General features: G+C 39.4%; 1 protein-coding gene across 3 annotated transcripts in view; it reads right to left on the bottom strand.

The window, feature by feature from the left end:
* Positions 1-26,592, bottom strand: part of ANO6 (anoctamin 6) — a 215,313-nt gene that overhangs the window by 83,282 nt on the left and 105,439 nt on the right. For all 3 annotated transcript variants that reach the window (XM_066369015.1, XM_066369016.1, XM_066369017.1), the window contains one exon: positions 2,417-2,545. In XM_066369015.1, coding sequence (XP_066225112.1) covers positions 2,417-2,545 — 129 coding nt within the window. The remainder of the gene's footprint in view (positions 1-2,416; positions 2,546-26,592) is intronic.

Below are 26,592 nucleotides of genomic sequence, written 5' to 3'. Positions count from 1 at the left end.
ATGTAATATTTTATGAAAATTTATAGAACATCTCACTATACTATTTTATTTAATCCTAACAATAGTCCCGTGGAGTAGGATTTGGGATTCCCATTTTCCTGAATCTAAGACGCCTATGGTTATATGGTGAGCCAATATTCTACGTACCAATAAGAAAAAATTCAGCCAATAAGATTATGATACACCATTTGTAAGATGCACCCTGATTATCAGAGATATCAAAATGTAAAAAATAAGAGGCATCTCAAACATGAGATTGATAAGAAAATTCAGACTGACTGGTGGTATTGCAGTGGATGGAGCATGAACCCAGAATGATGGGGTCACCCACTTGATCCTGAGTTACTACTGGCTTGAGCCTGAGGTTGCAGGTCTGATCTTTGGTCAAGGCACGTATGAGAAGCAATCAAAGTAGAACTAAGTGGAGCAACAAGTTGGTGCGCTCTCTCTCTCTCTTTCCTTCTCCCTACCACCCTTATAAAAAAAAAAAAAGAAAGAAAAGAAAAAAAATGTTCATCGATGTCACATAGCCAGTCAGTAGCTGTGGCAAAGACAAACTAGCAACCCACCAGAACCCCTGTCCCCTTCCACAGTGTGGAGTTCCTACTGAGAAATGGCTGTTTAGCCAGAAACTACACTTTCCCCCTTCCTGAATTCTGATCAGTAGAATGTGAACACAACTGATATGATCACTTCCAGACCAAAGAAGAAAAGAAGCATGAGTACTATCTCCATCCTCTCTCTGCTCCTATCTACCATTTATGTTGATGCCCATGATGATATGAAACTACCTGCTGAATATGGCGAAGCCTCTGTGTCAGCCTGGGCTCCTGGACGACCACAAGGAACAGAACCCTGCCTGCAGCCCACACCACTGTGCCAAACAGAAATGCCACGTTTGACTTGAGCAATAAATAAACTTTTATTTTTTTTAAGGCAATGTCATTAGAGGCCTGTTGGTTATATCAACTGGAATTACTCCAATAATATAGCAGCAGAATTAGAATTTAGGTGTCAGGTTCCAAAGCCTGTTTTTATCCTGTGACACCATGCAAATACTAACCCCAAAACAAACAGACACAAACCCAAAATAAAACAGAACTGATCGTTTCATTTTAAGCAGATTTCATCACTTGGTTTGAAAGAATGAGCAGATATAAATAGATTGAAGAATAATTAATTTCAGAGAGAAAATCCAGACAGGGACAATTAACAGTTGTATGTGTGATTGCACAGATGTGAGAAAAACAAAAACCCATAAAGAACAAGGGAGTGATTTTTCAAAGTGGGTAAAAGTGACACTAGCATGTCTGCTCTCTTTTTTGTCTTGTTTCAGTCTAGGAGTCGGGAACCTTTTTGGCTGAGAGAGCCATGAACGCCACATATTTTAAAATGTATTTCCATGAGAGTCATACAACGACCCATGTATGTTACGCATTATCCAATAAAAATTTGGTGTTGTCCCGAAGGACAGCTGTGATTGGCTCCAGCCACCCGCAAGCATGAACATGAACAGTAGGAAATGAATGGATTGTAATACATGAGAATGCTTTCTATTTTTAACGTTATTATTTTTTTTATTAAAGATTTGTCTACGAGCCAGATGCAGCCATCAAAAGAGCGACATCTGGCTCACGAGCCATAGGTTCCTGACCCGTTTTAGTCTAATGCAGTTTGGGTTCAGGTAAAAAAGATCCAGGCAGGTGTTACGACCCCCGTCTACTCAATAGTTTACTATCTCAACATAAGGATGGCCCTGACACCTGAGAGACCCTGAAACAGGTGCAGCTGGACTGGTAATGAATGAAAGGGAAGAAAGGGAGGTGACAGCGAAGAGGTGAGGTCAAGAGCACAAGTTCTAGATTTAAGAGATTAAACCTTGGTTCTACTATTTCTTCTAGTTGAGTCCGTGACTTTGGGCAATCATTTAACCTCTCTAAGGGTCAACTCTTTCATCTATGATGGTATGATAATAGAACACACTTCATATGTTGTTATGAGAATTAAATGAGAAAATACATGCAAAACACTCGTACTATTCATCAGAGAGCACACACTGAGTGCTAGTCATGATTACACTCGCTGTCATCATTAACCATTAGCTTCTTTTCCCACTTAACTGCAAACAGCCAATCGTGCTTTTAATATAAATCTCTTCTAGAGATAGAACGTACAATTCCTTGGAAAAATTTCTGCCTCCAGCTGAGGTTAAGAGCCTGTAGAAGCTTGTATTTCAAATTAAAAATAAACAATTTGTTAACATGCCTGGAGGGAATGATGAGCAGAGAAAAGATGAAGGTGTGTGTGGTATATATTTCAAACACCAGTTTCACTATTGCTTACATAAAAAGAGCTCTTTGCCATTTCACAATATTATCAGTAATAAAAGGGAAGAAAAATAGCATAAAAAACTTACCCTTTGTTTTTCATTTGAACCCTTTTTGTTGTTCTCTTTTCTACTTTCATCTTCATACACTAGAACAAAGTCAATCCTTCGCTGGCCGTCATTAAAAAAGAGTGAGTCAGGTTTTCCATTAAAGTCTTCCTGTGTGGAATGGAAAAACAAATTTCAATATCAATATTTGGAAAACTGCTAATTTATGTGTGTTTATTTTCTAACTTTAATGGGTACATGAATGTTTTTATAGAGAAAGACAACTACATCCATTACTAGTTACTTGACAAAGGTTATGGCCACTATGATCTTTGCAAACATAATTGATTCTTGGTGAAAGTCCTTAAATTGAGCAGTTCAGCATTAAACGTATGGGAAAAATACCAGTATTGCACATGTAACACACTCATCTTATTATTTTTTAAGTGAGAAGTGGGGATGCAGAGAGACAAACTACTGCATGCACACAGACTAGGATCCACCTGGCAAGCCCCCTACCAGGCGATGCTCTGCCCATCTGGGGCTGTTGCTCCATTGTTCAGCAACTGAATGATTTTAGCACCTGAGGCAGGCCATGGAGCCATCCTCAGCACCCAAGGCCAACTTGCTCCAACCAAGCTACGGCTGTGGGAGGAGGAGACATAGATAGAGATCAGGGAGAGGGGTAGGGTGAAGAAGCTGATGGTCTCTTCTGTGTACCCTGACTGGAAATCAAACCTGAGACATCCACATGCCAGGCCAATGCTCTACCACTGAATCAACCAGCCAGGGCCAATACACTCATCTTAGCATTATTCCTACTTCAAATAGAAAAAGGAATATCAAGTTTGGAAATGAACACAGTAACCAGAGATGCCTATCCAAAGGACAGAAGTCTGCTTTATAAGAAGAAAAATCTAAGACAAAGCACTGTTGATGGAAATCTCACTCTCCCTGTGTCTTATTTCTTAATTTTTCCTGACCTGTCCTGACTTCACCACTTTATAAGAGGTATCATTTTATGACCTTAAACAAATATCAGAAGATGCTTCAATATACACAAAAGCTACAATGGTCTTTATTTGTTGCTGAATCCACAAAACATAGCCCCTCACTCCTAGGGAAAAACAAAACAAAAACAAAAAAAACTAGCAACGGCAACGAAATAAATGAGCTTTTAATTTAGACCTTATGGGTTAAAAAAACAAACAAATAATGACAAAACACAGACCTAATACAATTTAAGACAATCTCTATTACATATGAGTTTGAATAGAATTGTTTATAAAGGCTTGAATTTATGTTCTCACACAGATTGCCAAGTTGCTTGCATTGATTTTGTTGTTAAGAGTCAGACTACTTTTCAACTCAGTACTACTTTTTAATTTTTCAGTTTTTTAAATTAACTCCTGGGGAGGCACGCCCCCTCTCTTAGGAGCACGCCCCTGCCTTTCCCTCCCCCCCCTCTTCCCCCAGGTGTGTTACGTTTGTGTTTCTCTCTCCTAAGCTCCAAGGGCCCTTCTTTCTCCTGCTTCTATAACTTGGTTCCTGAGCCCACACAGCCCAGCAGGCTCACTTCTACTACCTCTGTGACTTTCTAAATAAACTTGCCCTTATAATTTGGAAAAGAAAAAAAAAAAAATTCCTGGGGAGACCGCATTTTGAAGTCATTAATCATTAAATGTAATTAATTCTCCTCTGTATTCAGCATCAATTAGTATAAATATCACCTAAATTTATCACCATTTCCTCCTTCACACTTCTGAGATATATTTTTTGCTAAACATATTCAACCTGATATTTGATTCCTTTCCTCTTTTTCACCAGGGAGCATGTGAAGCTTTATTAGCATTCAAAGGCTCCTCACACTTAACGGGTTACTTCATCTGTAGAATGCATGCTGCCGCCAATGATGTAACTGAATTCAAAACCCCTTCCTCATTTAACCAGGGATTCTAACCACAGTGTGACTGTGCCTTGAGACCTTTCCTAGCCAGGGCATTGAAGGGCCAAGAAAACAGACCCATCAGTGTCTTGGGCCACAATCCAATGTTTTTATTTGCAATTTCAGCTCTTTAAACCAATAAATTTTCTTTAAGACGATTTAAAGCTATACAAAAACACTAAGCCCTGTCTTTTCCCTTTCAGCCTATAGAGTTCTTGAGGTCCTTTCAATTTCTCTCCCTCTCCATGAAGATGCTACCACTGGTGATAATCATGGCAGCTGCTCAGAGGAAGTTTTATATAGAGGAAATAAGTGAATGGTCTCTCAGAATGGCAAAGGGGAGGTGAGGTAGTGTGGAACACAGTCATGAAGCCGTGATCATCACTGCAGATGTCTGTATAGTGTACAAAGGCGACCTGTCTCTACTGCCCACGTTATGTTGCCTTTGGTGGCATCTGGCAGGCGCTCACTGAAGTTGAGTTCTGAGGGATCGGGCCTGGATGACAACCACCTCCACACATGAACCAGGCACTCTTCCTTGCACGGCCATTGGTGGGCTGCACCGGTTGGCAGCTAGCTCCCAGGTAATCTGGTTGGCACACAGGTCTCTCTTAAGTGATAGAAGACCATGGTCCTCTGTGTGGAGTTGGCGATAGTCGTCTATGAGAAATAACTAGGCCAAACTCTGATGATATTATTAGAATGCAATGCCTGGAAAAAGGGGGCCAGTGTTCCACTGCTGTGAAATCCAAGTTTCCCACCTCTTAGCAGAGACATTCCATTAGGCAGTTGGGAAGAAGAGAGAAGCTAAGTGCTGGTCTAGAAAGAGTATGTAACAAACAAGGGAACTGGCCTAAGCAAAGAAGACTGATTTATGAATAAAACTGTATTTAAAAAAAAAAATCTGGATTTTTTTAGTAATAAATTCTCCTATAGACCTAACTCACTCAACAGGACATTGAAACAACAGAAAACTAAAATAAGTCCTCTTCCTGAAGTTTTTGCTTTATACGATGTAAAATCTTAATGATTTCCCAGGATAAATACAGAGAGTCTTCTTTAAATGACTGATTTGTTCAGACGTAGATTATTCCAGTTCTGGCCTCTATGTCTTCTCATGGAGTTCACCCAAAATTTGATCTTTAGTCTTTGCTACCAAGTCAAATGGCACCAAGATGAAAGACACAGAACCCTGAAACCCAGCTTTTCCTGATCAGCTGCTTAAATTATAACAACCAAACACACACACACACACACTTGAGGAGAGGGCTTAAAACTTATCAGGTAAAATCATTTTAGAGATCAGAGCTTATGCATGGTTGCTGATTTTCCAGCTAGGAAATTTATTAATTCTTAGAGTCTTCAGGGTAAACTTACTAACTGTCACCTTGTGGGTCTTAGACAAATGTCTTCAACACCAAAAAAGTCAACAGAGTCTCTAGCTGTCAATACTTCTCTCTTCATGGAAAAAATATCAAGCAAATTTCTAATTACAGTTTGGAGTCTTTAAGACATTACACCCGATCACCCCCATTGCCCTCTCCGGTCCCAAGGATACTAAGCTTCTGTTCATTTATACATTTGTAGTGAGTGACCTGACCTAACACTGCGCTAAGAGTTAAAGGCTACAGTCGTTAGAAGGCCTACCTATGTGCATTTGTCACTCTATCAAAATAAAGCAACACCATGCTGCCAACCATTGCAGGAACATGGCCCGACCACTGCTGCCTCTGGCTGCTGGCACTGACATTTCACACTTGGAATGAAGAGGAGGCATGCTTGATCCAGCAAGGGGAGATCTGAGAAGCAAGAGCCGAGCAGAGCAGGACAGAAGAGAATGGGAAGGGAGGTCACATGTGCTTTATCCCAGTAATGTTTTCCAGGCCTCTCAACTGGCTTCGCTCCTCCTTTTACTTGTGGGTGGCTACTTCCACAAAAGAGCTGAAAAGGCAGGATCCCCCTTAACCACATCAGGATAAAAAATCCAAGCAGTAGAATTACTCTGCTCAGTGCTGTTGAGCTACAGTAGTGAGTTTGAGAACATAAAAAAATATGCATATGATTTTTTGCTATTGGTAAAAGCGAGGGTCCTTATGACTTAGATTAAATTTAGCTTTATGTCCTAGCTCTAGAAATAATCTCTCTCCCTCCTCTTCCTCACTTGTCCCCCACCCCCACCTTTGGCAGGTCCCTGCCATCATGGGCATTTGGTGAGTTCATGGAAGAACCTGCTGCTTAACATTTGCCCAACACTTCTCAAGTGTCTCATATAAACCTGCAAAATCAAGACTGGAGGTCCATTTCACAGTAGAGGCCTCTATTCCTCTATTATTCCATTCAAAATGCTGAGTTTAAATTCTTTGTCCAAGATCTGGATAAAAAGCAGTCAGACTGGGATCTTTGCTCAAGTTTCTGTGTAAGGGTGTTGGAAGCTTGCCTGGGGAGTCAAGTGAAATTATCTGATTGTATCTCTAGAATTTCCTAATAGACTATTTCTGCCCTGATATGGTCCCCACTGACTATGAGACTGGAGAGCATTCCAGGATTATTTGGGTTAATGGTCTCTACCTCTACACAGAGCAAGATGCAAGAAAGCTTTATTGTCTAACAGTTAAGGAATTACACTATGGAAAACAATATCAAAACAATTAAAGAACAATTGATAGATGAATGTGGAAAAGATGTGGCTCTCACAGCCTTTAAGACTAGCAAAGTAAAATACATAATCAATTCCAAGAAGAACAAAGCAGAAAGAAAAATAAACTTTCATCAGAGCAGAGGACAAAGGTGAAAATATAGGATCTTCCTTTTCTCATCAAACCTTGAATCCATGCACATAGCAAATTCTAGGGAAACAAATGTTTAGAGGCAAAAGCCTTTATGTACATATTTAGATCTTACAAAGTATGGAACATAATGAAATTTTATTTACACACCCTGCAGTGATGCATGAGTTTAGGCAGATTCAAGGCATAAGTAATAAGGAAACATTCTTTCCCCTTTACATAATTATACAAAATTACTTCAGACACAGGAGAGATAAGGCCAAATTCTATTCCTTATGTTAGATCATGTCCTCAGCCTGTAAGAACACCTGACGGTGAGAAAATGCAAAGTGCAAAGAAAAACAGCAAGAGCTGCAGGTATGAAAGGCCAGGCGCCAGTACTGTGAGAAGCAGGGGTGAGAGACAAAGAAGTTAGGTACCAGTAACAGGGAGAAGGAATAATTCACAGATACACAGGAGAGTCACACAGGAAATGGCATGCTGTGGGGGACGAATGGCTGTGTTTGTGACAGGACGATGGCATTCAGAAAGCTGTTGATGGAAATGAAGCATGGTAGAAAAGGGACCCATTCACGGAGGAAGGTGCATCTAGAAGTGAGGACTCCAAGTCTCTTAGGGTCAAGTGTGCCAGGATGTTTCAAGAAAATTGGTGGTGACTATCACAATCAAGATGTATTCAGAAGTGATCTAGAATGCTTTTTTTCTTTCTTCTTTTCTAAGTAAGAGGAGGGGAGATAGACTCCTCCAGATGCCCCAACTGGGAACTACCCGGCAACCCCTGTCTAGGGCTGCTCGCTGCTCGGCCCATCTGGGGCCATGTTCACAACCAAGCTATTTTTAGTGCCTGAGGCAGAGGCTCCACGGAGCCATCCTTAGTGCCCAACATGTTTGAATCAATTGAGCCATGCTATGGGAGGGAAAGAAAGAGAGAAAATATCTCATATAACCCTGCAAAAGAGAGAGAGGGTAAGGGAGAGGAAGAGAACAGGGAGGGATGGAGAAGCAGAGGGTTGCTTCTCCTGTGTGCCCTGACCAAGAATCACACCTGGGACATCCACACGCTGGGCCAAGGTTCTACCACTGAGCCAATCAGCCAGGGCCCATAATGATTTTTATAGAAATCATACATTCTCTTTCCCTACTCTATTAACTATAGTATTAACTTTGGAAGGTCAATGGCCAGGTGTTATTCATCAAGTTCCTTGCTGACCCTCTGCATGTAGCAGAAGCCTAGTTTACATTTATCCCAGAATAAAAATGGCTCCCCGGATATTAAAAGTAATATACACTCAATACAAAAAATCTGAAGATAGAGAAAAGTATAAAGGAAATAACAAAAGTCACATGTAATCCCACTTCCCAGAGATGAGTAGAACTTATTTTGGAGTATATCTTTTTAGTTGTTTTTAAGCACACGTGCACACACACACACACAATTAACCAAAATGGTACCATACTATGTCTATGGTGGATGTTTATAAACATTCACCATAGACATTTTTCTAGCTTGATATAAAGCTCTGCATCATCATGTTTAATAGCTGCAATATACTTTAAACAGTTCCTCCACTGATGAACACATAAGTTGTTTCCAATTTGCGGCTTTTATAAACACTGCTGCAATGAGCATCTTTGTGCATATGTATCTGTGCACATGTTCAATTAAAATTCCCTCAGGCTAAATTCTAGAAGCAGATTTTAACTAGCATGGCCTTTTTAGAAGCTTTTGATATATAGGTTGCTAAGTAATTATTCAAAATATTTTTAAAAGTGAACACTTCCACCAGCAAAGTATGAAAGCACTGCTACTCACCATCACTAGAGAGATCTTTTTCACTTCTTCCATGAAAAAGTCAAAAGTATTTTCATTTGTACTTTTTAACTAGAGAGCTTGAACATGTTTATGGGTACTACCCAATTGAATTACTGCTTTTATGAAGTGTCTGTTACTTTTTTTTTTTTTTTTTTTTTGGTGACAGAGAGACAGATAGGGACAGACAGGCAGGAAGGGAGAGAGATGAGAAGCATCAATTCTTTGTTGTGACACCTTAGTTGTTCATTGATTGCTTTCTCATATGAGCCTTGACTGGGGGGTGCTACAGCAGAGCAAGTGACCCCTTGCTCAAGCCAGCAACCTTGGGCTCAAGCCAGATGAGCCTGTGCTCAAGCTGGCGACCTCAGGGTTTTGAACCTGGGTCCTCCATGTCCCAGTCCGATGCTCTATCCACTGCGCCACTGTCTGGTCAGGCCCTGTTACTAATAGTTTTGACTTAACTGAACTATCTGGTTATGTAATCACTTCCCAGTAGATTCTCTTGGTTTTTTACTGATGAGATTCCAAAGACCATAGAGACAAATGGGGCAAGTGGTTGAATGGTAATATAAAAGAGGCCCATAGAATACCAAGTAAGTCCCCAAAGAAAAAGTAAAAAATAGTTTAGGGCACTGACGGACAATGCTGGGTTCAATAATGTTGATGTGTTTTAAAAAATGTAGACATTTAACTGAGATGTGTTATGCTAGAGTTAGAGGGTTACCATCCCTGCTTCCACCCTCCCTGATGAACTTTCCACTTTAGTTTATGTGGCACCTGTGTAGCTACCAAATGTCAGTGCTATCTTTTGACTCATATATTTCTTTAGATTTAGCACCTACTACTTATTTAGTTTATAAATGACTCCAATTACAAATTAAAAACTGATGTACAATGAGAAGCAATCAATGAGTATATAACTAAATAGAACAAATAAGTGAAACAAGTCGATGCTTCTCTCTCTGTTTCTCCCCCCACACATTCCCTTCCTCTCTCTCTTCCTCAAATCAATGGGAAAAAAATTAAGAATACTGATGTACAAATTCTTAAAAAATAGTCTTGCTATTTTATATTGGGAAGTGGCTATAACTAGTTCTCAAATAGTTGACCTTGTTATTTGTAGTCATTTTTCATCAGGAATAGATGCAGTTCACTTATAATTATAATTAGATTGTATTATAAAAATGCTTTTTCTTCTTTTTCCTTTTCCGTTACACACACCAGGGAGTGTTCACAGGCCAACAGCTTCCTGATTTTGTATATGCATTCTGCCTTTGTTTCCCTTTGCCTATGTTAAAATAAACTTTAAGAGTTCTGTTATCAAGAATATTGTAGGCCCTGACCGGTTGGCTCAGTGGTAGAGCGTTGGCCTGGCGTGCAGGAGTCCCGGGTTCGATTCCCGGCCAGGGCACACAGGAGAAGCGCCCATCTGCTTCTTCACCCCTCCCCCTCTCCTTCCTCTCTGTGTCTCTCTTCCCCTCCCACAGCGAGGCTCCATTGGAGCAAAGATGGCCCCGGCGCTGGGGATGGCTCCTTGGCCTCTGCCCCAGGCACTAGAGTGGCTCTGGTCACGACAGAGCGACGCCCTGGAGGGGCAGAGCATCGCCCCCTGGTGGGCGGAGCGTCGCCCCCTGGTGGGCGTGCCGGGTGGATCCTGGTGGGGCGCATGCGGGAGTCTGTCTGACTGTCTATCCCCGTTTCCAGCTTCAGAAAAATACAAAAATAAATAAGTAAATAAATAAATAAAAAGAATATTGTATTTCAGAGATGTCAAACGATCACTGTTAAATATTTCCCTCTAGCCCATGATAAAGAAGCAGTTTTATCAGGTGGACTGCTCATATGATTTTAAATGTTATATTCTTAAAATTTCTGAACTGGGCTATAGAAAATATGAAAAATAATTCTGACATGACTCTTAAAATAAAACTTGCTTAAAAATATTTAAGTAACCAGGGTAGATAACAAACTTCATTAGGAGCATTCTCATAGAAGTACGACTGTGATTGAACATTTTCCGTAAGCCCACAGTGAGAGTTAGAACTGGGATTTTCAATTAGCATAATTTTAAACTTTTTTAGCTCTCCTTTTTTCTCCACAGCCTGTTCACCACTTTGAAACCTCACTTTAGCCTTCCTTAAAGATAATCTGCAGAAAAGAAGGGGAACAAGTCAAAAGAAGTAAAAAAAAAAAAAAGGAAAGGAAAAGGGAAAATGTGGAAACACTTTTAGTGGTTATTTTCATATTCTCCTTTTCTAGAAGAAGCCATCATCTGTTTGCACTGCTCTCATCTGGTGAAAGAAATGTGGGTGAGATTAAGCTACAAAATATTCCCAACAGCCTTAGGAATGGTAATGCGATAGTATATTAAAATAAGACAAGTGGTTCAACAGGAATTTGTGAGAATGATTATCTTCCAGGGGGCTAACCTCTGAAGGTTTCACACTGTCTAGCTTTGCTTCAATATCTCATTACGGTTTTAACATCCAACCACTTACCTAAAACATTTTTGAACCTATTAGCATTTTCAGGTTGCACTATTTCCCGAGTAAGAATGTTTTTAGGATTTCCACCTACACAAAATGGTTGTCCTAAGTTACATTTTTTGGACTTTAAGAAATAGCTCTGGCCTGACCTGTGGAGGCACAGTGGATAAAGTGTCGACCTGGAACGCTGAGGTCGCTGTTTGAAACCCTGGGCTTGCCTGGTCAAGGCACATATGAGAGTTGATGCCTCCTGCTCCACTTCCTTTCTCTCTTTCCTTTCTAAAAATGAATAAAGTCTTTAAAAATAAATAACTAATTACTTAAAAAAAGAAGAAGAAATAGCTCCAAGGCTTTTATTTTAGAATTTGTTAGAACCAAAATAATATTTCTGCAAGATCCTTCATGACTTAATGGACTTCCATGATATTCTATCTACAACTTAAGAAACAATAATTTTAGCTTGACTTCAAAACTACACATTCTCCTCCACCTATCCTCTTGCTCCTCCTAATCATTTTTTAACTGTCTTTCCGTTATCTGTTTTCAATTCTTGAAAAAGTAATTATCAATCAAAAATATTTACTGGTGGTTCTCATTCACTAAACCCGTAGCTGTAGTCTCTGAAAATCTTATGCTTTTCAATGAGAGCCCATCTCAGAGAAGGTGACTAAAATCTGAGAATGAACAGAAAAGAGTGTCGTGCTATAGCTATTCAGTCTGCTGAGCTGAAGAAGAGATTTAAGGCACAGCTGAGGGTGCAAGTAAGGCAACGAGTCTTAAGCTTTTCACTAGGTTCCTGTATAATTCTTCTGCAAACTCCGTTAAAATTACAATCCGTCATTCCCAGAAAACTCTTCATCTTTCACAGGAGGTTTCCATTTCCAGTCTAAGAACTACCCTGAGCTATTTTAGCTTTTCAGTTGCTCAGGCTCATAAGAGTCCTGTTGTCCACTGTAACTCCTTTGTCGAAATGTTATGTCACATGTATTCCTTGGCCATAATCCTCTCAGGCCACTTCTCTGGAAACTGATGGCTACAATCTCATTCAATGCAAGAGGAAGAAAGACAAATCAGAGCATCTCATGCTCAGCTAAGCAAAGCAAAGGGTTGGGACCACTCCTAGCAGCTGGTTCATGTTTTATAGATAGATAATACTTTCCTTTAACTCAAGAAGCAGTTTACAAGAATGGCTGTTCTTTGGGGTATGAGAAAGAAGATGCATATATGTTTCCAAAACAAAATAAAAAAACACATTAATGACTCATTTAAAACAGTGGCACAAAAAATGTTTTAAAGTGACTATAGATAACAACCTTATAAAAATCTTCCTCCCATCAATTACTAGATATTTTCAAGAAATAAAATACTCTGAGGTAGTGAGCTTTCCTATAAACTTAATACATAATTTCAAAAGGTTACTTTAATCTTTTTGTGCTCAAAATTTTCTCAAACATAGTACATAGTATTTTTTATTTTTCAAAGAGAGAATTGTTATTATTACTACTACTATTCTTCCTATTATTATTATTATTGAGGGAGAAATGAAGGGAGCCCAAAATAAGAATAAAAAACACTGTTTACATCCTCCCACAGCATCAAAATTACAACTAAATTACAGAACAACCATCATTGAGAACCACCTAAAGACTAGCTGAACAGAGGTGCTATAAAAACTATATGAAAAAGAAGACAGGAGAGTGTAGGAGAGGCAGATATGTGGAATGGGCTGGCCCTATACCTACAAATGGCAATTAAGAATCAAGAAGGATCTCTTGGCTGTGGAGATCCCCCTGAGGAGTGAGGGGTCAGAGTCCCACATCAGGCTCACCAGCCAAGAACACCAGTGCTGGGAAGAGGTGTCCCCACAACATTTGTCTGTGAAAAACAGTGGGAATTGCATTTGAGAGAGGTGGAAGGCTCATGGAGTCCCAGGCGTTCTTTTTGAGGGGTCCACGCATGGACTTGCTCACTCACAAATTCACTTGCTCTGAGCTTTCAGGGGCTGCAGCTCCAAAAGCACCAGGATAATACAGAGGAACTGATCTGACTAGCTTTCAGGCAAGAGCTGGAGGGGCAGGCGCCAGTGCGGCTCCCTCCGGGAAAGGAAGCGCAGACAGACACCAATGTTCCATTGTTGAGCCCTCCTCCCACCCAACCTCACTGGCACAGGTTCCAAATGGAAGTGGAGCTCTTCATTACCCTAATATCATTCGCTTCCCCCTGGTGAACCCCTGAAGCCCTGCTCCATCCAACTTTCATACCTGGCTCAAGCCATTTCCAGAAACTTTTCCACATAGGCAGTCTACTTTGCTTTGTGTTGTAAACTTTTCTGAAAACTCTTAAAGTTCTACAAACAAACATGCCCTATACCTCTTGCTAAGCAACCTCAAGCCTGGCACAAGCAGTGACTGGTCTCAACTTGCATTGTAACTCTTATCAGGTGGCCCCACACCTGGTATAAAGTGTAACCAGTGTTGGCTTGGAATGTATATTCAACTAAGTGGCCACAAGCCTGGCACAAGTGGTGACTGGCTTCAGCTCACACTGTGGTGACCACATGAGGGTCCCACACCTGGCATTAGTGGAAACTGGCTTGGTTTATAGCATAGCCTCTCCTAAGACGGTCCAAGCGCAGCACAAATGACAACCAACTACAGATCATTTTGTAGTTTCCACCAGGAGGTCCTTAGCCAGCCACAAACAGATGCTGACCTTGGCCTATACCTGAGCCCCTTCTAAGAGCTCACAGAACCAATATATATGGCAGATGACTTCAGAACACACCAGAGCAGCACCCAACCAGCTCAACAAATGACTTACTTTAAGGAAGGATGCAACTTGGCAACAGAGCCCCACTAAAGAGACTCCTGCTCCACAGGACCAGCCCATACATACATCAGCTTGTCTGCTGTAGTCACAGCCAGTCCTCATAGTTAGTCAGCCTGAGGGTCAATCCAATCAATAGCAATAACAGGAGAGCACACACTCTTCACAAAAGACACTCCGGAGCACCTACCTCAGGTGACCAAGTTGACAGTGCCACTAGGCCCCACAGGACACTCACTAGATAAGGCCCATTTGCCAAGATTGAAAGACATAGTAGATCTACTTAATACATAGAAACAAACACAAGGATTCAGCAAAAATGAGGAGGTCCCAAACAAAAGAACAGGACAAGACTCCAGAAAAAGAACTAAACAAAACAGAAACATGCAATCTAACAGATACAGAGTTGAAACCAATAGTTATAAGAATGCTCAATAATTTAGGGGAAGAATAAATAAGCTCAGTGAGAACTTTAAATATGGGAGAGAAACCATAAAAAAGAGGCAGAATTGAAGAATATAAAAAATGAAACTGAAGAAGACATTAAAGGGAATCAACAGCAGATTAGATAAAGCAGATGATCAAATCAACAACCTGAAGACAAGGTAGTAGAAAACACCCACTCAGAAAAACAAAATGAAAAAAAGAATTAAAAAAAATAATGATAGTTTAAGAGAACTTTGGGACATTTCGTGTGTACCAATATCCACATCATTGGGTACAAGAAGAAGAAAGACAGCAAGGGATTTAAAACCTATTTAAAGAAATGATGGAAAACTTCTTTAACCTGGCAAAGGAAATAAATATACAAGTTCAGGAAGTACAAAAAATCCCAAACAAGACAAACCCGAAGAGTCACTAGCCAAGACACATCATAATTAAAACACCAGGGATTAAACACAAAAAGAGAATTTTAAAAGTAACAAGAAAAAACAATTAGTTACATACAAGTGAGCTTTCATAAGACAGTCAGTTAATTTCTCAATAGGAACTTTGCAGGACAGAAAGGACTAGCACTAAATATTCAAATGAATGAAATATGAAGACCTACAACCAAGACTATTCTACCCAGCAAGGCTAACATTTAGAATTGAGGTCAGAAAAAAAGTTTCCCAGTCAAGGAAAAGCTAAAGGAGTTCATTACCACTAAACCAGTATCATAAGAAATGTTAAAGAGACCTCTTTAAGTACTAAAGAAAAAAAATCAAAAATATAATAATGGTACATAATCAAATGTCAAAATAACTTATTTTGACATTCTCTCTGAACATATATACCCTGATTTATCAATGTCACCCTATTAAAATTAATTTAAAAAAATAAATAATAAAAAAGGTATTTACTTCCTAAATATATATATATAATACATATATATATATAATATATAATATATATATAATACAGTGGTACCTTGAGATACAAATTTAATTCGTTCTGTAACCAAGCTCGTAAGTCAGTCAACTCATATATCAAACTGCCGATACTGGACCCATTCACCAATGTGCCAACTAGCGGCAGCTTCCCGAATCACGACTTGTATCTCAGAATTTCGCTTGGATCTCAAACAAAAATACAGACCAAGTTGCAGCTCGTATCTTAAAAAAATTCATATGTTGGTCTGTTCGTATCTCAAGATACCACTGTAAATGAAATGCAGAAAAGATGCTCACTGATAAAGGTAAACAGTAAAATCAGAGGATGAACCAATTATAAATTCAGTACAAAGATTAAAAGACAAAATTAGAAAAGTCACATGTAATTAAAACAATAAACTAAGGAATACACACAAACACACACAAAAGCAGTAAAAAAGAATAACAAGAACAATGAAGGATTAAAAAATTGTAGTGATTTTTAGAGTGTGTTTGAATTGAAGCAACAATCAACTTAAATAAACTTATATAAACACAGCTTAGTATATCTGAAGCATGTGGTAACACAAACCAAAAATCTACAAGACATATACAAGAAATAAAGAGAAAGTAATCCAAACACAATACCATAGAAAATATCAACATACAAAAGCAGAGAACAAGGAAATATGAAAGAAACAGAGAAGAACTACAAAAACAATCAGATAACAATTAATGGCAACAATGACATACCTATCAATAATTATATTAAATCTAAATGGACAAATTGCTCCAATCAAAAGAATATGGTGGCCAAATGGATTAAAAAAACAAGACCCATATATAGGTGCCTACTACAGACTCACTTCAGACCAAAAGACTCTCATAGATGAAAAACTTGTAAACAGGATAGAAAAAGCTATTTCATGCAAATGAAAATAGACTTGGGGATAGTAATATTTACATCAGACAAAATAGATTTTTTAAAAAAGGCTTTCATAAGAGACAAGTTATTTCATTATGATAAAGGGATCAATGCAAAAAGAGGATATAACTCTCATAAACGTTTATGTACCCAACATAGAGACACCTAAATATATAAAGCAAACATTGATGGAAATACAGAGAGAGATCAACAGATATACAGTCATAGTAGGAGACTTTAATACCCCATTGGAATCAATAGATAAATCTTCCAGACAGTAAATCAATAAGAAAACAATGGTCTTAAATGACACATAAGACCAGATGGCTTGATACTCTTAGGACATTTCACCCAAAAGCAGCAGCATATACCTTCTTTTCAAGTGCACATGAAACATTTTCTAGGATGGTAGGCCACAAAACAAGTCTCAGTATAATTAAGAAGATTGAAATCACAAAAAGCATCCACTCCAATTAGAATGGTATAAAACTATTGATAGAAATTAGTTACAAAAAGGAAATTAAAAACACACCAAAAAGGCACTAGCCAGTTTGCTCAGTGGTAGAGCATTTGCCAGTGTTTGGATGTCCTGGGTTCGATTCCCAGTCAAGGCACACAGGAGAAGCAACCATCTGCTTCTCCACCCCTTGCCCTCCCCCTTCTCTCTCTCTCTTCCCCTCCCACAGCCATGGCTCGATTGGTTCAGCAAGTTGGCCCTGGGAGCTAAGGATGGCTCCATGGCCTCTGCCTCAGGCACTAACAATAGCTTGGTTGCCAAGCAATGGCTGAAGATGGGCAGAGCATTGCCCCATAGAGGGCTAGCCGGGTGGATTCCCATTCAGGCACATACAGAATCTGTCCCTCTGCCTCCCCTCCTCTCATTTAATAAAAAATTTAAAAATTAAAAAAACACAAACAAATGGAGGCTAAATAACATGCTTCTAAACAATGAGTGAATTAACAAGATGAAGGAGAAATCAAAAGATACTCTGAGGCAAATAAAGATGAAAACATAATGAACTAAAATCTATGGGACACAGTAAATGCAGTTCTAAGAAGGAAATGCATAACAATATACACCCCAAGAAGCAAAAAATCTCAAATAAACAATCTAACCTTACACCTAAAGAAACTAGAGAAACAAACAAACAAAAAAGCCCAAGTGAGTAGAAGAAAGAAAATAATACAGATCAGAGTGGAAATAAATGAAAAGGTCTAAAAAAAGCCTGACTGGTGGTAGCACAGTGGATAGATCATTAACCTGGGACCTAGTTCCCAGGTTTGAAACCCTGAGGTCTCCGGCTTGAGCATGGGATCATCAATGTGATCTCATGGTCGCTGGGTCGAGACCAAAGGTCACTGGCATGGCTGGAGCCCCTGCCCCCAGGTTAAGATACATATGAGAAGCAATCAGTGAACTAAAGTGCAGCAACTACAAGTTGATGCTTCTCATCTCTCTCCCTTTCTGTTTCTCTCAAAAAGAAAAAAGAAAGAAAACAAAGAAAAAAAAAAAGAATTCAAATCTATCCTTCCCAAACTACTATTTCAAAAAACTCAAGAGGAGCAAAGGCTCTTAAGCTCATGTTACAAGGCCACCATTATCCCGACTCCAAAACCAGGGAGAGGCACTATCAACTGTAACCAATACACCTGATGACAAAGATGTGGAAATCCTCAACAAAATATTAGCAAACTGAATTCAGCAATACATAAAATAAAAGTCATATCATGATCAAGTGAGATTTACTCCTGGGATACAAGGTTGGTTCAATAACTGCAAATCAATTAATGTAATACACTATATAAACAAAATGAAGGATTAAAAGCATATGATCACATCAATTGATGCAAAAACAACATTTGACAAATTCCAGCATACATTTAAGATAAAATTCTCAGCAAAGTATGACTCTAGGAAGCATATGTCAACATAATAAAGGCCATTTATGACAAGCCCACAGCTAACACCATACTCAACAAAGAAAAGCCAAAAGTGTTTTCCTTAAGACCAGAAACAAGAGAAGGATGTCCACACTCATCAATTTTATTCAACATAGTATTAAAAGTCCTAGCCACAGCAATCAGACAAGGGAAAAAAAAAAGGCATTGAAATTAGAAAAATAGACGTAAAATTGTCACTATTTGCAGATGACATAGTAAATAAAGAGAACCCTGAAGATTCCACCAAGAACTATAAAAAAACTGATAAATTAGTAAAGTAGCAGGATATAAAATCAATATTCAAAAATTAGTTGTATTTTTATACACCAATAATGAACTATTAGAAGAGAAATTAAGAAAACAAACTCATTTACAGTTTCTATTAAACAATATAAACTGAACTAAAATACCGAGGTGTAAATTTAATGAATGACCCATACTCAGATTAAAAGACACTTAAGAAAGGAATACAAATAAATAGAATTACATATTGTGCTCAGGGATAGGAAGAACTAACATTGTGAAAAAAATGTCCATACTGTTCAAAGCAATCTATCGATTCAACACAATACCTATCAAAATACCAATGGCATTTATCACAGAACTAAAACAAATAATCCTAAAATATATATGGAACCACAAAAGACTTCAAATACCCAAAGCTATCTGGAGAAAGAAGAACAAAGTTGAAGATATCACATTACCTGCCATCAAACTATACTACAATGCTATAGAATAAAACAGAATGGTACTGGCATAAAACAAACACATACAATAATAAAACAGACTACAGATCCCAGAAGTAAGCTTACACCTATATGGTCAATTAATCGATGACAGAGGAGACAAGAATATATACCAAGACAGTCTCTTATTGTGAAAACTGGACAGTTAAAACACACATACAGCCTGACCAGGCGGTGGCGCAGTGGATAGAGCGTCGGACTGGGATGCGAAAGACCCAGGTTCGAGACCCTGAGGTCGCCAGCTTGAGCGCGGGCTCATCTGGTTTGAACAAAGCTCACCAGCTTGGACCCAAGATCTCTGGCTCGAGCAAGGAGTTACTTGGTCTGCTGAAGGCCCACAGTCATGGCACATATAAGAAAGCAATCAATGAACAACTAAAACTAAAGTGTCGCAACAAAAAAAACTGATGATTGATGCTTCTCATCTCTCTCAGTTCCGGTCTTTCTGTCCCTATCTATCCCTCTCTCTGACTCTCTCTCTCTGTCTCTGTAAAAAAACAACAAAAAAACAAAACAAACACACACACACACACAAGCTCTCACTCTCTCTCCCTCCCTCTCTCTCTCTCTCTCTCTCTCTCTCTCTCACTCTCTCTCACACACAAAGAAAAAAGAAACTAGTCCACGTTTTTTCACCATATACAAGAATAAATGTAGAATAAAACTCTCAGAAGAAAGCATAGTGAGTAAACTCTTTGACACTGCTCTTAGTTCTATATTTTTGGCCATGTCTCCTCAAACAAGAAAAATAAAAAATAAATAAATGTAACTACATCAAATTAAAAAGTGTTTGTACAGCAAAGGAAACCACCAACAAAATGAAAAGACAACTTATTGAATATGAGAATATATGTGTCAATGATACATTCCATAAGCACTTAATGTTCAAACTATATTAAAAAACTTGTACAAGTTAACACCAAAAAGACAAACAATTCAATTAAAAAAATGGGTAGAGGACCCGAATGGGCATTTCTCCAAAGAGAACATACAGATAGCCAATAGACATATGAAAAAATACTCAATGTCAGTAATCATCAGGGAAACACAAGTTAAAACTTCAAGATATCACCTCACACTTGTCAGAATGGCTATCATCAATAAATCAACAAAGAGATGTGGGCAATGATTTAGAGAAAAGGTAACCCTCATGCATTTTTTGGTATATGTTCCTCAAAAAATTAAAAAAAGAACTACCTTACAACCTAGCTATTCTATTTCTGGGTATATATTTTTAGAAATTCAAAACATGAATTCAAAAAGAAATATGCTCCTCTAAGTTCACTACAGCATATTTATAATAGGCAGATATGGAAGTAACCTAAGTGCCTAAGTGTCCATGGATAGACAACTGGATGAAGAATATGTGAGATATATATATATATAATATATATATAATATATTATATATTATATATATATTATATATATAATATATTATATATATAACATATAATATATATAAAATGACACATTACTCACCATAAAAAAGAATAAAATTTTGCCACTTGTAACAACACAAATGAACATAGAGGTTGCTACACTAAGTAAAATAAATCAGTTTCTCCATTTTTCTAATAAATCCCTTATGATTTCACTTATATATGGGATCTAAAAACAAAATAAATGAACAAATAAAACAGAAACAGAAAATAACTTGTTGCCAGATAGGAGGAGAGTTGGGAAGTTTAAGGCAGGGGTCTCAAACTCGCGGCCTCCGGGCCGCATGCGGCCTGCCGAACAATTTTGTGCGGCCCGCAGACTAATCCACAAAGTTCAAAATATTTTGGATAAAATTAAGTAAGCCCGTGGATTAGTCTGCGGGCCGCACAAAATTGTTCAGTGGGCCGCATGCGGCCCACGGGCCACGAGTTTGAGACCCCTGGTCTAAGGGATGGGCAAATAAGGTGAAAAAATTAAGAAGTATAAATTGCCAGTTATCAAAACAGTAATAAAGACACAAAATACATCATAGGGAATATAGTCAATATTATAATAACAAAAATGGTGTCAGGTGGGTACTTGACTTACTGAGGTGATCACTTTGTAAGTTATATAAATATCTAACCACTACACTGTATACCTGAAACTAATACTGTATGTCAACTGTAATGAAACAAAACTTTTTTTTCCCTGGCCAGCTGGCTCAGTGGTAGAGCATTGGCCCAGTGTGAGGATGTCCTGGGTTCAATTCCAGGTCAGGGCACAAAGGAGAAACGCCCATCTGTTTCTTCACTCTTCTCCCTCTCGTGTTTCTCTCTCTCTCTTTTACTCTCTTTCTCTCTCTCTCCCTCCCTCACTCAAACTCACCCAATTGGAGTGAGTTGTCCCCAGGGGCTGGGTATGGCTCTATGGCCTCTGCCTCAGGTGCTGAGAAGAGCTTGGTTGCTGAGCAATGGAGCAGTGCCCAAGATGGGCAAAGCATCACTCCCTAGTGGGCTTGCCGGGTGGATCCTGGTCGGGATGCGTGTGGAAGTCTGTCTCTCTGCCTCGCCTCCCTTAACTGAATAAAAAAAATTTTTTTTTTCCTTTTTTTAAACCATGGGCTTTGGTATCTGGCCAAGCTGGGTTCAAATCACAGCTCTGCTACATATAATTAACCATCTGTGTTGGTGTGTATATTTTATCTCTTTAACTAAATTTATTCACCTGTAAAAGGGAGGAAATCACAGAAACAAAGGCAGGGTTACTGGTAAGAGTAAGTGAGATGATACAGGTAAAGCAATAATACAGATCCTGAAACATAATAAAAGGGCCAATATGAGCTGCTGGTGTTCTCTATATTAACATGTAAGAGTTCTTGACTGACCTCTAGCTTTGCTGGATACATTCACATACTTTATACCCATTAGGAACTTTCACCTGCATCTTGTTTTTTCTCTATGTCATACTCAAAGTATGCTACCATTTGCTACCATTTGACCTGTTTTTAATAGGTATTCCACTATCCTTTTATTTGATGCTTTGAATTGGACCACCAAATTAACTGAATTTGTTGAATATCTTTGAAAGTAAGCCTTAGTGCTTTGGTTTTGAGCACCAAGAGGCTTTTTAGCTTTTTCAGGTTCTGAGTAAAATGTGACGGAAGTGGAGGGCCCCATCCCACAAACAAGTAAAATATGTTAGAGGTTAATATATTGTCATTAGTTTCTATTTTCCCCATCTACTCAATCTATTTCAAAAGAGATCTTGTGGTATCTGGCATCAAACAGAATGAAAACAAGGAAGATTAATGAATTCTAAACACAGCTAAAGAATCAGAGCCAGAGAAAGTAGGAGGAAAAAAATGTACTAACCATCAGGACAAATGTAATTGTGATTTTAACATGACATTTGGCACAAAGCCTTCTGTTGGCAAGGCAGAAGGGAAATGATATGGTCGTTATCAGAATAAAAGGAAGCATTCTGATTTGGAGGAGGAGGGCAAAGTCTCATGTTAGACCTCATATAGAAACACCCGGATTTCACCTATTTCCCTAACAATATTCTTGGCCTAGAATTGGGGTTATAAACTATAATGAACTGGTAACCTCTGACTTCTCTGTCTTCAGTTTTCATATCATTTCTACCTTTGAAGCAATGAGTGTACATTTTACTCTGTTCCAGCTACTGCCATCACTCCAGTCTGCGCTCCTCTTACTAACTAGATTACAATTAATAATATCCCAGTAGGTCTCCTTGCATCCAGGTGTCCTGTTTGCCACTTCACCTTACACACTGCCACCGTATGGCCATTCCTAAACTAACACATTCAAGTCGCAGGATCCAAACACCTTCAGTTACTCCCACCGACCTCTGAACACAGTGCAAACTTTCAAACAGGTATTCCGCACCACTCATAATCTGATTATAGCCCATGTTTTATTAATTAACATTCTTCACCCTCTGGCCACCATCCTCTCCAGTGTTTTGACTGTATCATGCTGCCTCCCCCCTCTAGTTCTTTGCTCACATGATCTCCCCTCCTGAAATCCCTTTTCCTTCTCCTTCCCACCTATCCAAATCTTAACTGCTCAGGGTCCAGCTCAGTTTTTCTCCCATCAAGCCTTCCTAACAACTCGTGTTCATGTTTTTCCCCCCTCAGTATAATACTGTTTATGCCAATCATTGTGTGTTCTGTGGACTTTGGGAGATTCCAGAGCCCCTTTCGTGGGGACCATGAGGTCACACAACCATGTCTATAATAATTCTAAGATGTTATTTGTCTTTCTCACTGTGTTAACATCTGCAAAGATGGTGCAAAAGGAACAGTGGGTAAAACTGCCAGCACCTTAGCACAATTCAGTAGTGATACCAAACTGTATGCATTGCCACTGTATTATTCTTCACCACCACACACAGTAAAAAAAAAAAAAAAATCGCATAAGAATGTCATTGATGAAGCCGTAACAGTTGCTAGCTGTATTAACTCCTGACCCTTGAGTACATGGCTTTCTAACATTCTACGAGAGGAAACAGAAGGACCCATTAAAGCACTTTTGTTTCATATCAAATATGGTAGTTTCTTGAGGATAAATGTTTATACACTTTTTGAGTTACCAGTTTTTCTCACAGACACTACTTTTACTTGACAGACAATTGACACAAAATTCAGTTATCCAGACTTGGGCATTTGGCATATATTTTCCCAGAAATGAACGGTGAAACTATTATTTCAAGGAAAACTAGTAGCAATATTTATTGCTAATGATAAAATTTGAGCTTTTATGCAAGTATAAGAATTTAGGACAGCCTGACCAGGTGATGGCACAGTGAATAGAGCATCATACTGGGACGCAGAGTACCCAGGTTTGAAACCCTGAGGTTGCCGGCTTGAGCGCAGGCTCACCAGCTTGAGCGCAGGGTTGCTGGCTTGAGCATGCGATCATAGACATGACCCCATGGTTGCTGGCTTGAGCAAGGGGTTATTCACTCTGCTCTAGCCCCCCCCCCCCCCGTCAAGAGAAAGCAATCAATAAACAACTAAGGTGCCGCAATGAAGAATTGATGCTTCTCATCTCTCTCCCTTCCCATGTGTCTGTTCCTGTCTGTTGCTCTGACTCTCTGTCAAAAAAAAAAAAAAAAAATTAGGATCACCACTGTGAACTTGACAGCTCCTCAATAGTCACTGACTTTTCTGATGAGACTAGATGTGTGTTAACAAATGTAGGTTTTTTTTTATTATAAAATAAAATAGGTCAACATTTGTAAGAGCTACTTAATTCAGTGAACATACATTTTCCAGTTGTCCTATGCATGGTGATAAAAATCATTCTTGGGTTGCAAAATGTAGCATAGGTTTTCAATAAACAAAAAGTTCATTGCTATGGTTTTACATTTCTCATTGCAATCAACCTTTAAGAAACTACCACTTAGTGAGTTTTAATGTGGTATCAAAGAACAACATCCACAATTGCCTAAAAAGGCTTTAAAACACTTCTTTCTTTTCTATCTACCTTCATAAGGCTGGATCTACCTTATGTACTTCAACGAAAAGAACATAAGCAGACATAAGAATCCAACTGTTCAAAGGAAATCAAAAACAAAATGAAAATACAACCTACTGAATGGGAGAAAATATTTGCAAATGATGTATCTTATAAGGGGTTGATACTCAAAATATAAAAAGAATTTGTACAACCCAACATTAAAAACTCAGATTAAAAAATGGGTAGAGGTCCTGGCCAGTTGGCTCAGTGGTAGAGCGTCGGCCTGGCGTGCAGGAGTCCAGGGTTCGATTCCCGGCCAGGGCACACAGGAGAAGCGCCCATCTGCTTCTCCACCCCTCCCCCTCTCTTTCCTCTCTGTCTCTCTCTTCCCCTCCCGCAGCCAAGGCTCCATTGGAGCAAAGTTGGCCCAGGCACTGAGGATGGCTCTGTGGCCTCTGCCTCAGGTGCTAAAATGGCTCTGGTTGCAACAGAGCAACGCCCCTGGTGGGCAGAGCATCGCCCCCTGGTGGGCATGCCAGGTGGATCCCGGTCGGGCGCATGTGGGAGTCTGTTTAACTGCCTCCCCGTTTCCAACTTCAGAAAAATATAAAAAAAAAAGGGGGGGTAGAAAAATGGTAGAGGACCTCAATAGACATGTCTTCAAAGAAGACATACGGACAGCCAACAGACATGAAGTGATGCTCAGCATCGCTAACAACCAGGAAATGCAAATCAAAACCACAATGAGCCTAGCGTGCAGAGGACCTGGGTTCGATTCCCAGCCAGGGCACACAGGAGAAGTGCCCATTTGCTTCTCCACCCCTCCGCCGCGCTTTCCTCTCTGTCTCTCTCTTCCCCTCCCGCAGCCAAGGCTCCATTGGAGCAAACATGGCCCGGGCGCTGGGGATGGCTCTGTGGCCTCTGTCCCAGGCGCTAGAGTGGCTCTGGTCGCAACATGGTGACGCCCAGGATGGGCAGAGCATCGCCCCCTGGTGGGCAGAGCGTCGCCCCTGGTGGGCGTGCCGGGTGGACCCTGGTCGGGCGCATGCGGGAGTCTGTCTGACTGTCTCTCCCTGTTTCCAGCTTCAGAAAAATGAAAAAAAAAAACAAAACAAAAAAACAAAAACCAAAAAACAAACAAACAAACAAACAAAAAAACCCCACAATGAGATATACTGCTTTACACCTGCCACGATGGCTGTTATCAAAGTCAAACAGCAAGTGTTTGTAGGTATGTGGAGAAAAGAGAAACCCTGTGCACTGTTGGTGGGATTGTAAATTGGTGCAGCCACTATGGAAAAACATATGGAGGCTCTTCAAAAACAAAAAAAACATAATTACCATATAACTCAGCAATTCTACTTCTGAGTATTTATCCAGAGAAAATGAAAACACTAATTAGAAAAGATATATGCATCCATTGTTCATTGTGGCATTATTTTCAACAGCCAAGATATGGAAACCACCTTAGTGTCCATTGACTAATAAATGAATAAAGAAGATGTGGCACATATTTTTAATGGAATACCACTTGGCATCATAAAAAGATGAAATCTTGCCATTTGTGACAACATGAATGGACTTTAAGAGTATTAGTGAAATAAGTCAGATGGAAAAGGACAAAAATCGTAAGATTTCCCTCATATGTGGAATACAAAACAAAACAACCCCCAAATACTCAAATGTGGTCATGGAGAGACTGTAAGAGCCCAGGAAAGAGAGGTGGCAACTTATTCTTGGGGGGTTGGGGGAGAGCGGAGATGAGGAAAAAGGAGCACAGTGAAGCTGTAACTTACATTTAGCATCAGCAGGTCAGAAACAAGGTATCAGGAAAACTCTCAGGGGACCGGCTTGAGCAGCTGAGAGGATGACAATTATATTTACCCAAGTTCAGAAAACTGAAAGAGAAATACGACTGGGAAAGGAAGACTAAGAGTTTGTAAGATTTCCAAGTGGAGGTATCAGGGGCCGGGGGTTGAGAGGAAAGATGC

Source organism: Saccopteryx leptura, chromosome 2 (assembly GCF_036850995.1).
Source record: "Saccopteryx leptura isolate mSacLep1 chromosome 2, mSacLep1_pri_phased_curated, whole genome shotgun sequence".
NCBI lineage: Eukaryota > Metazoa > Chordata > Mammalia > Chiroptera > Emballonuridae > Saccopteryx > Saccopteryx leptura.
Note: the sequence above shows the minus strand (reverse complement) of the source record. Positions and strands in the feature narration are given on the sequence as shown.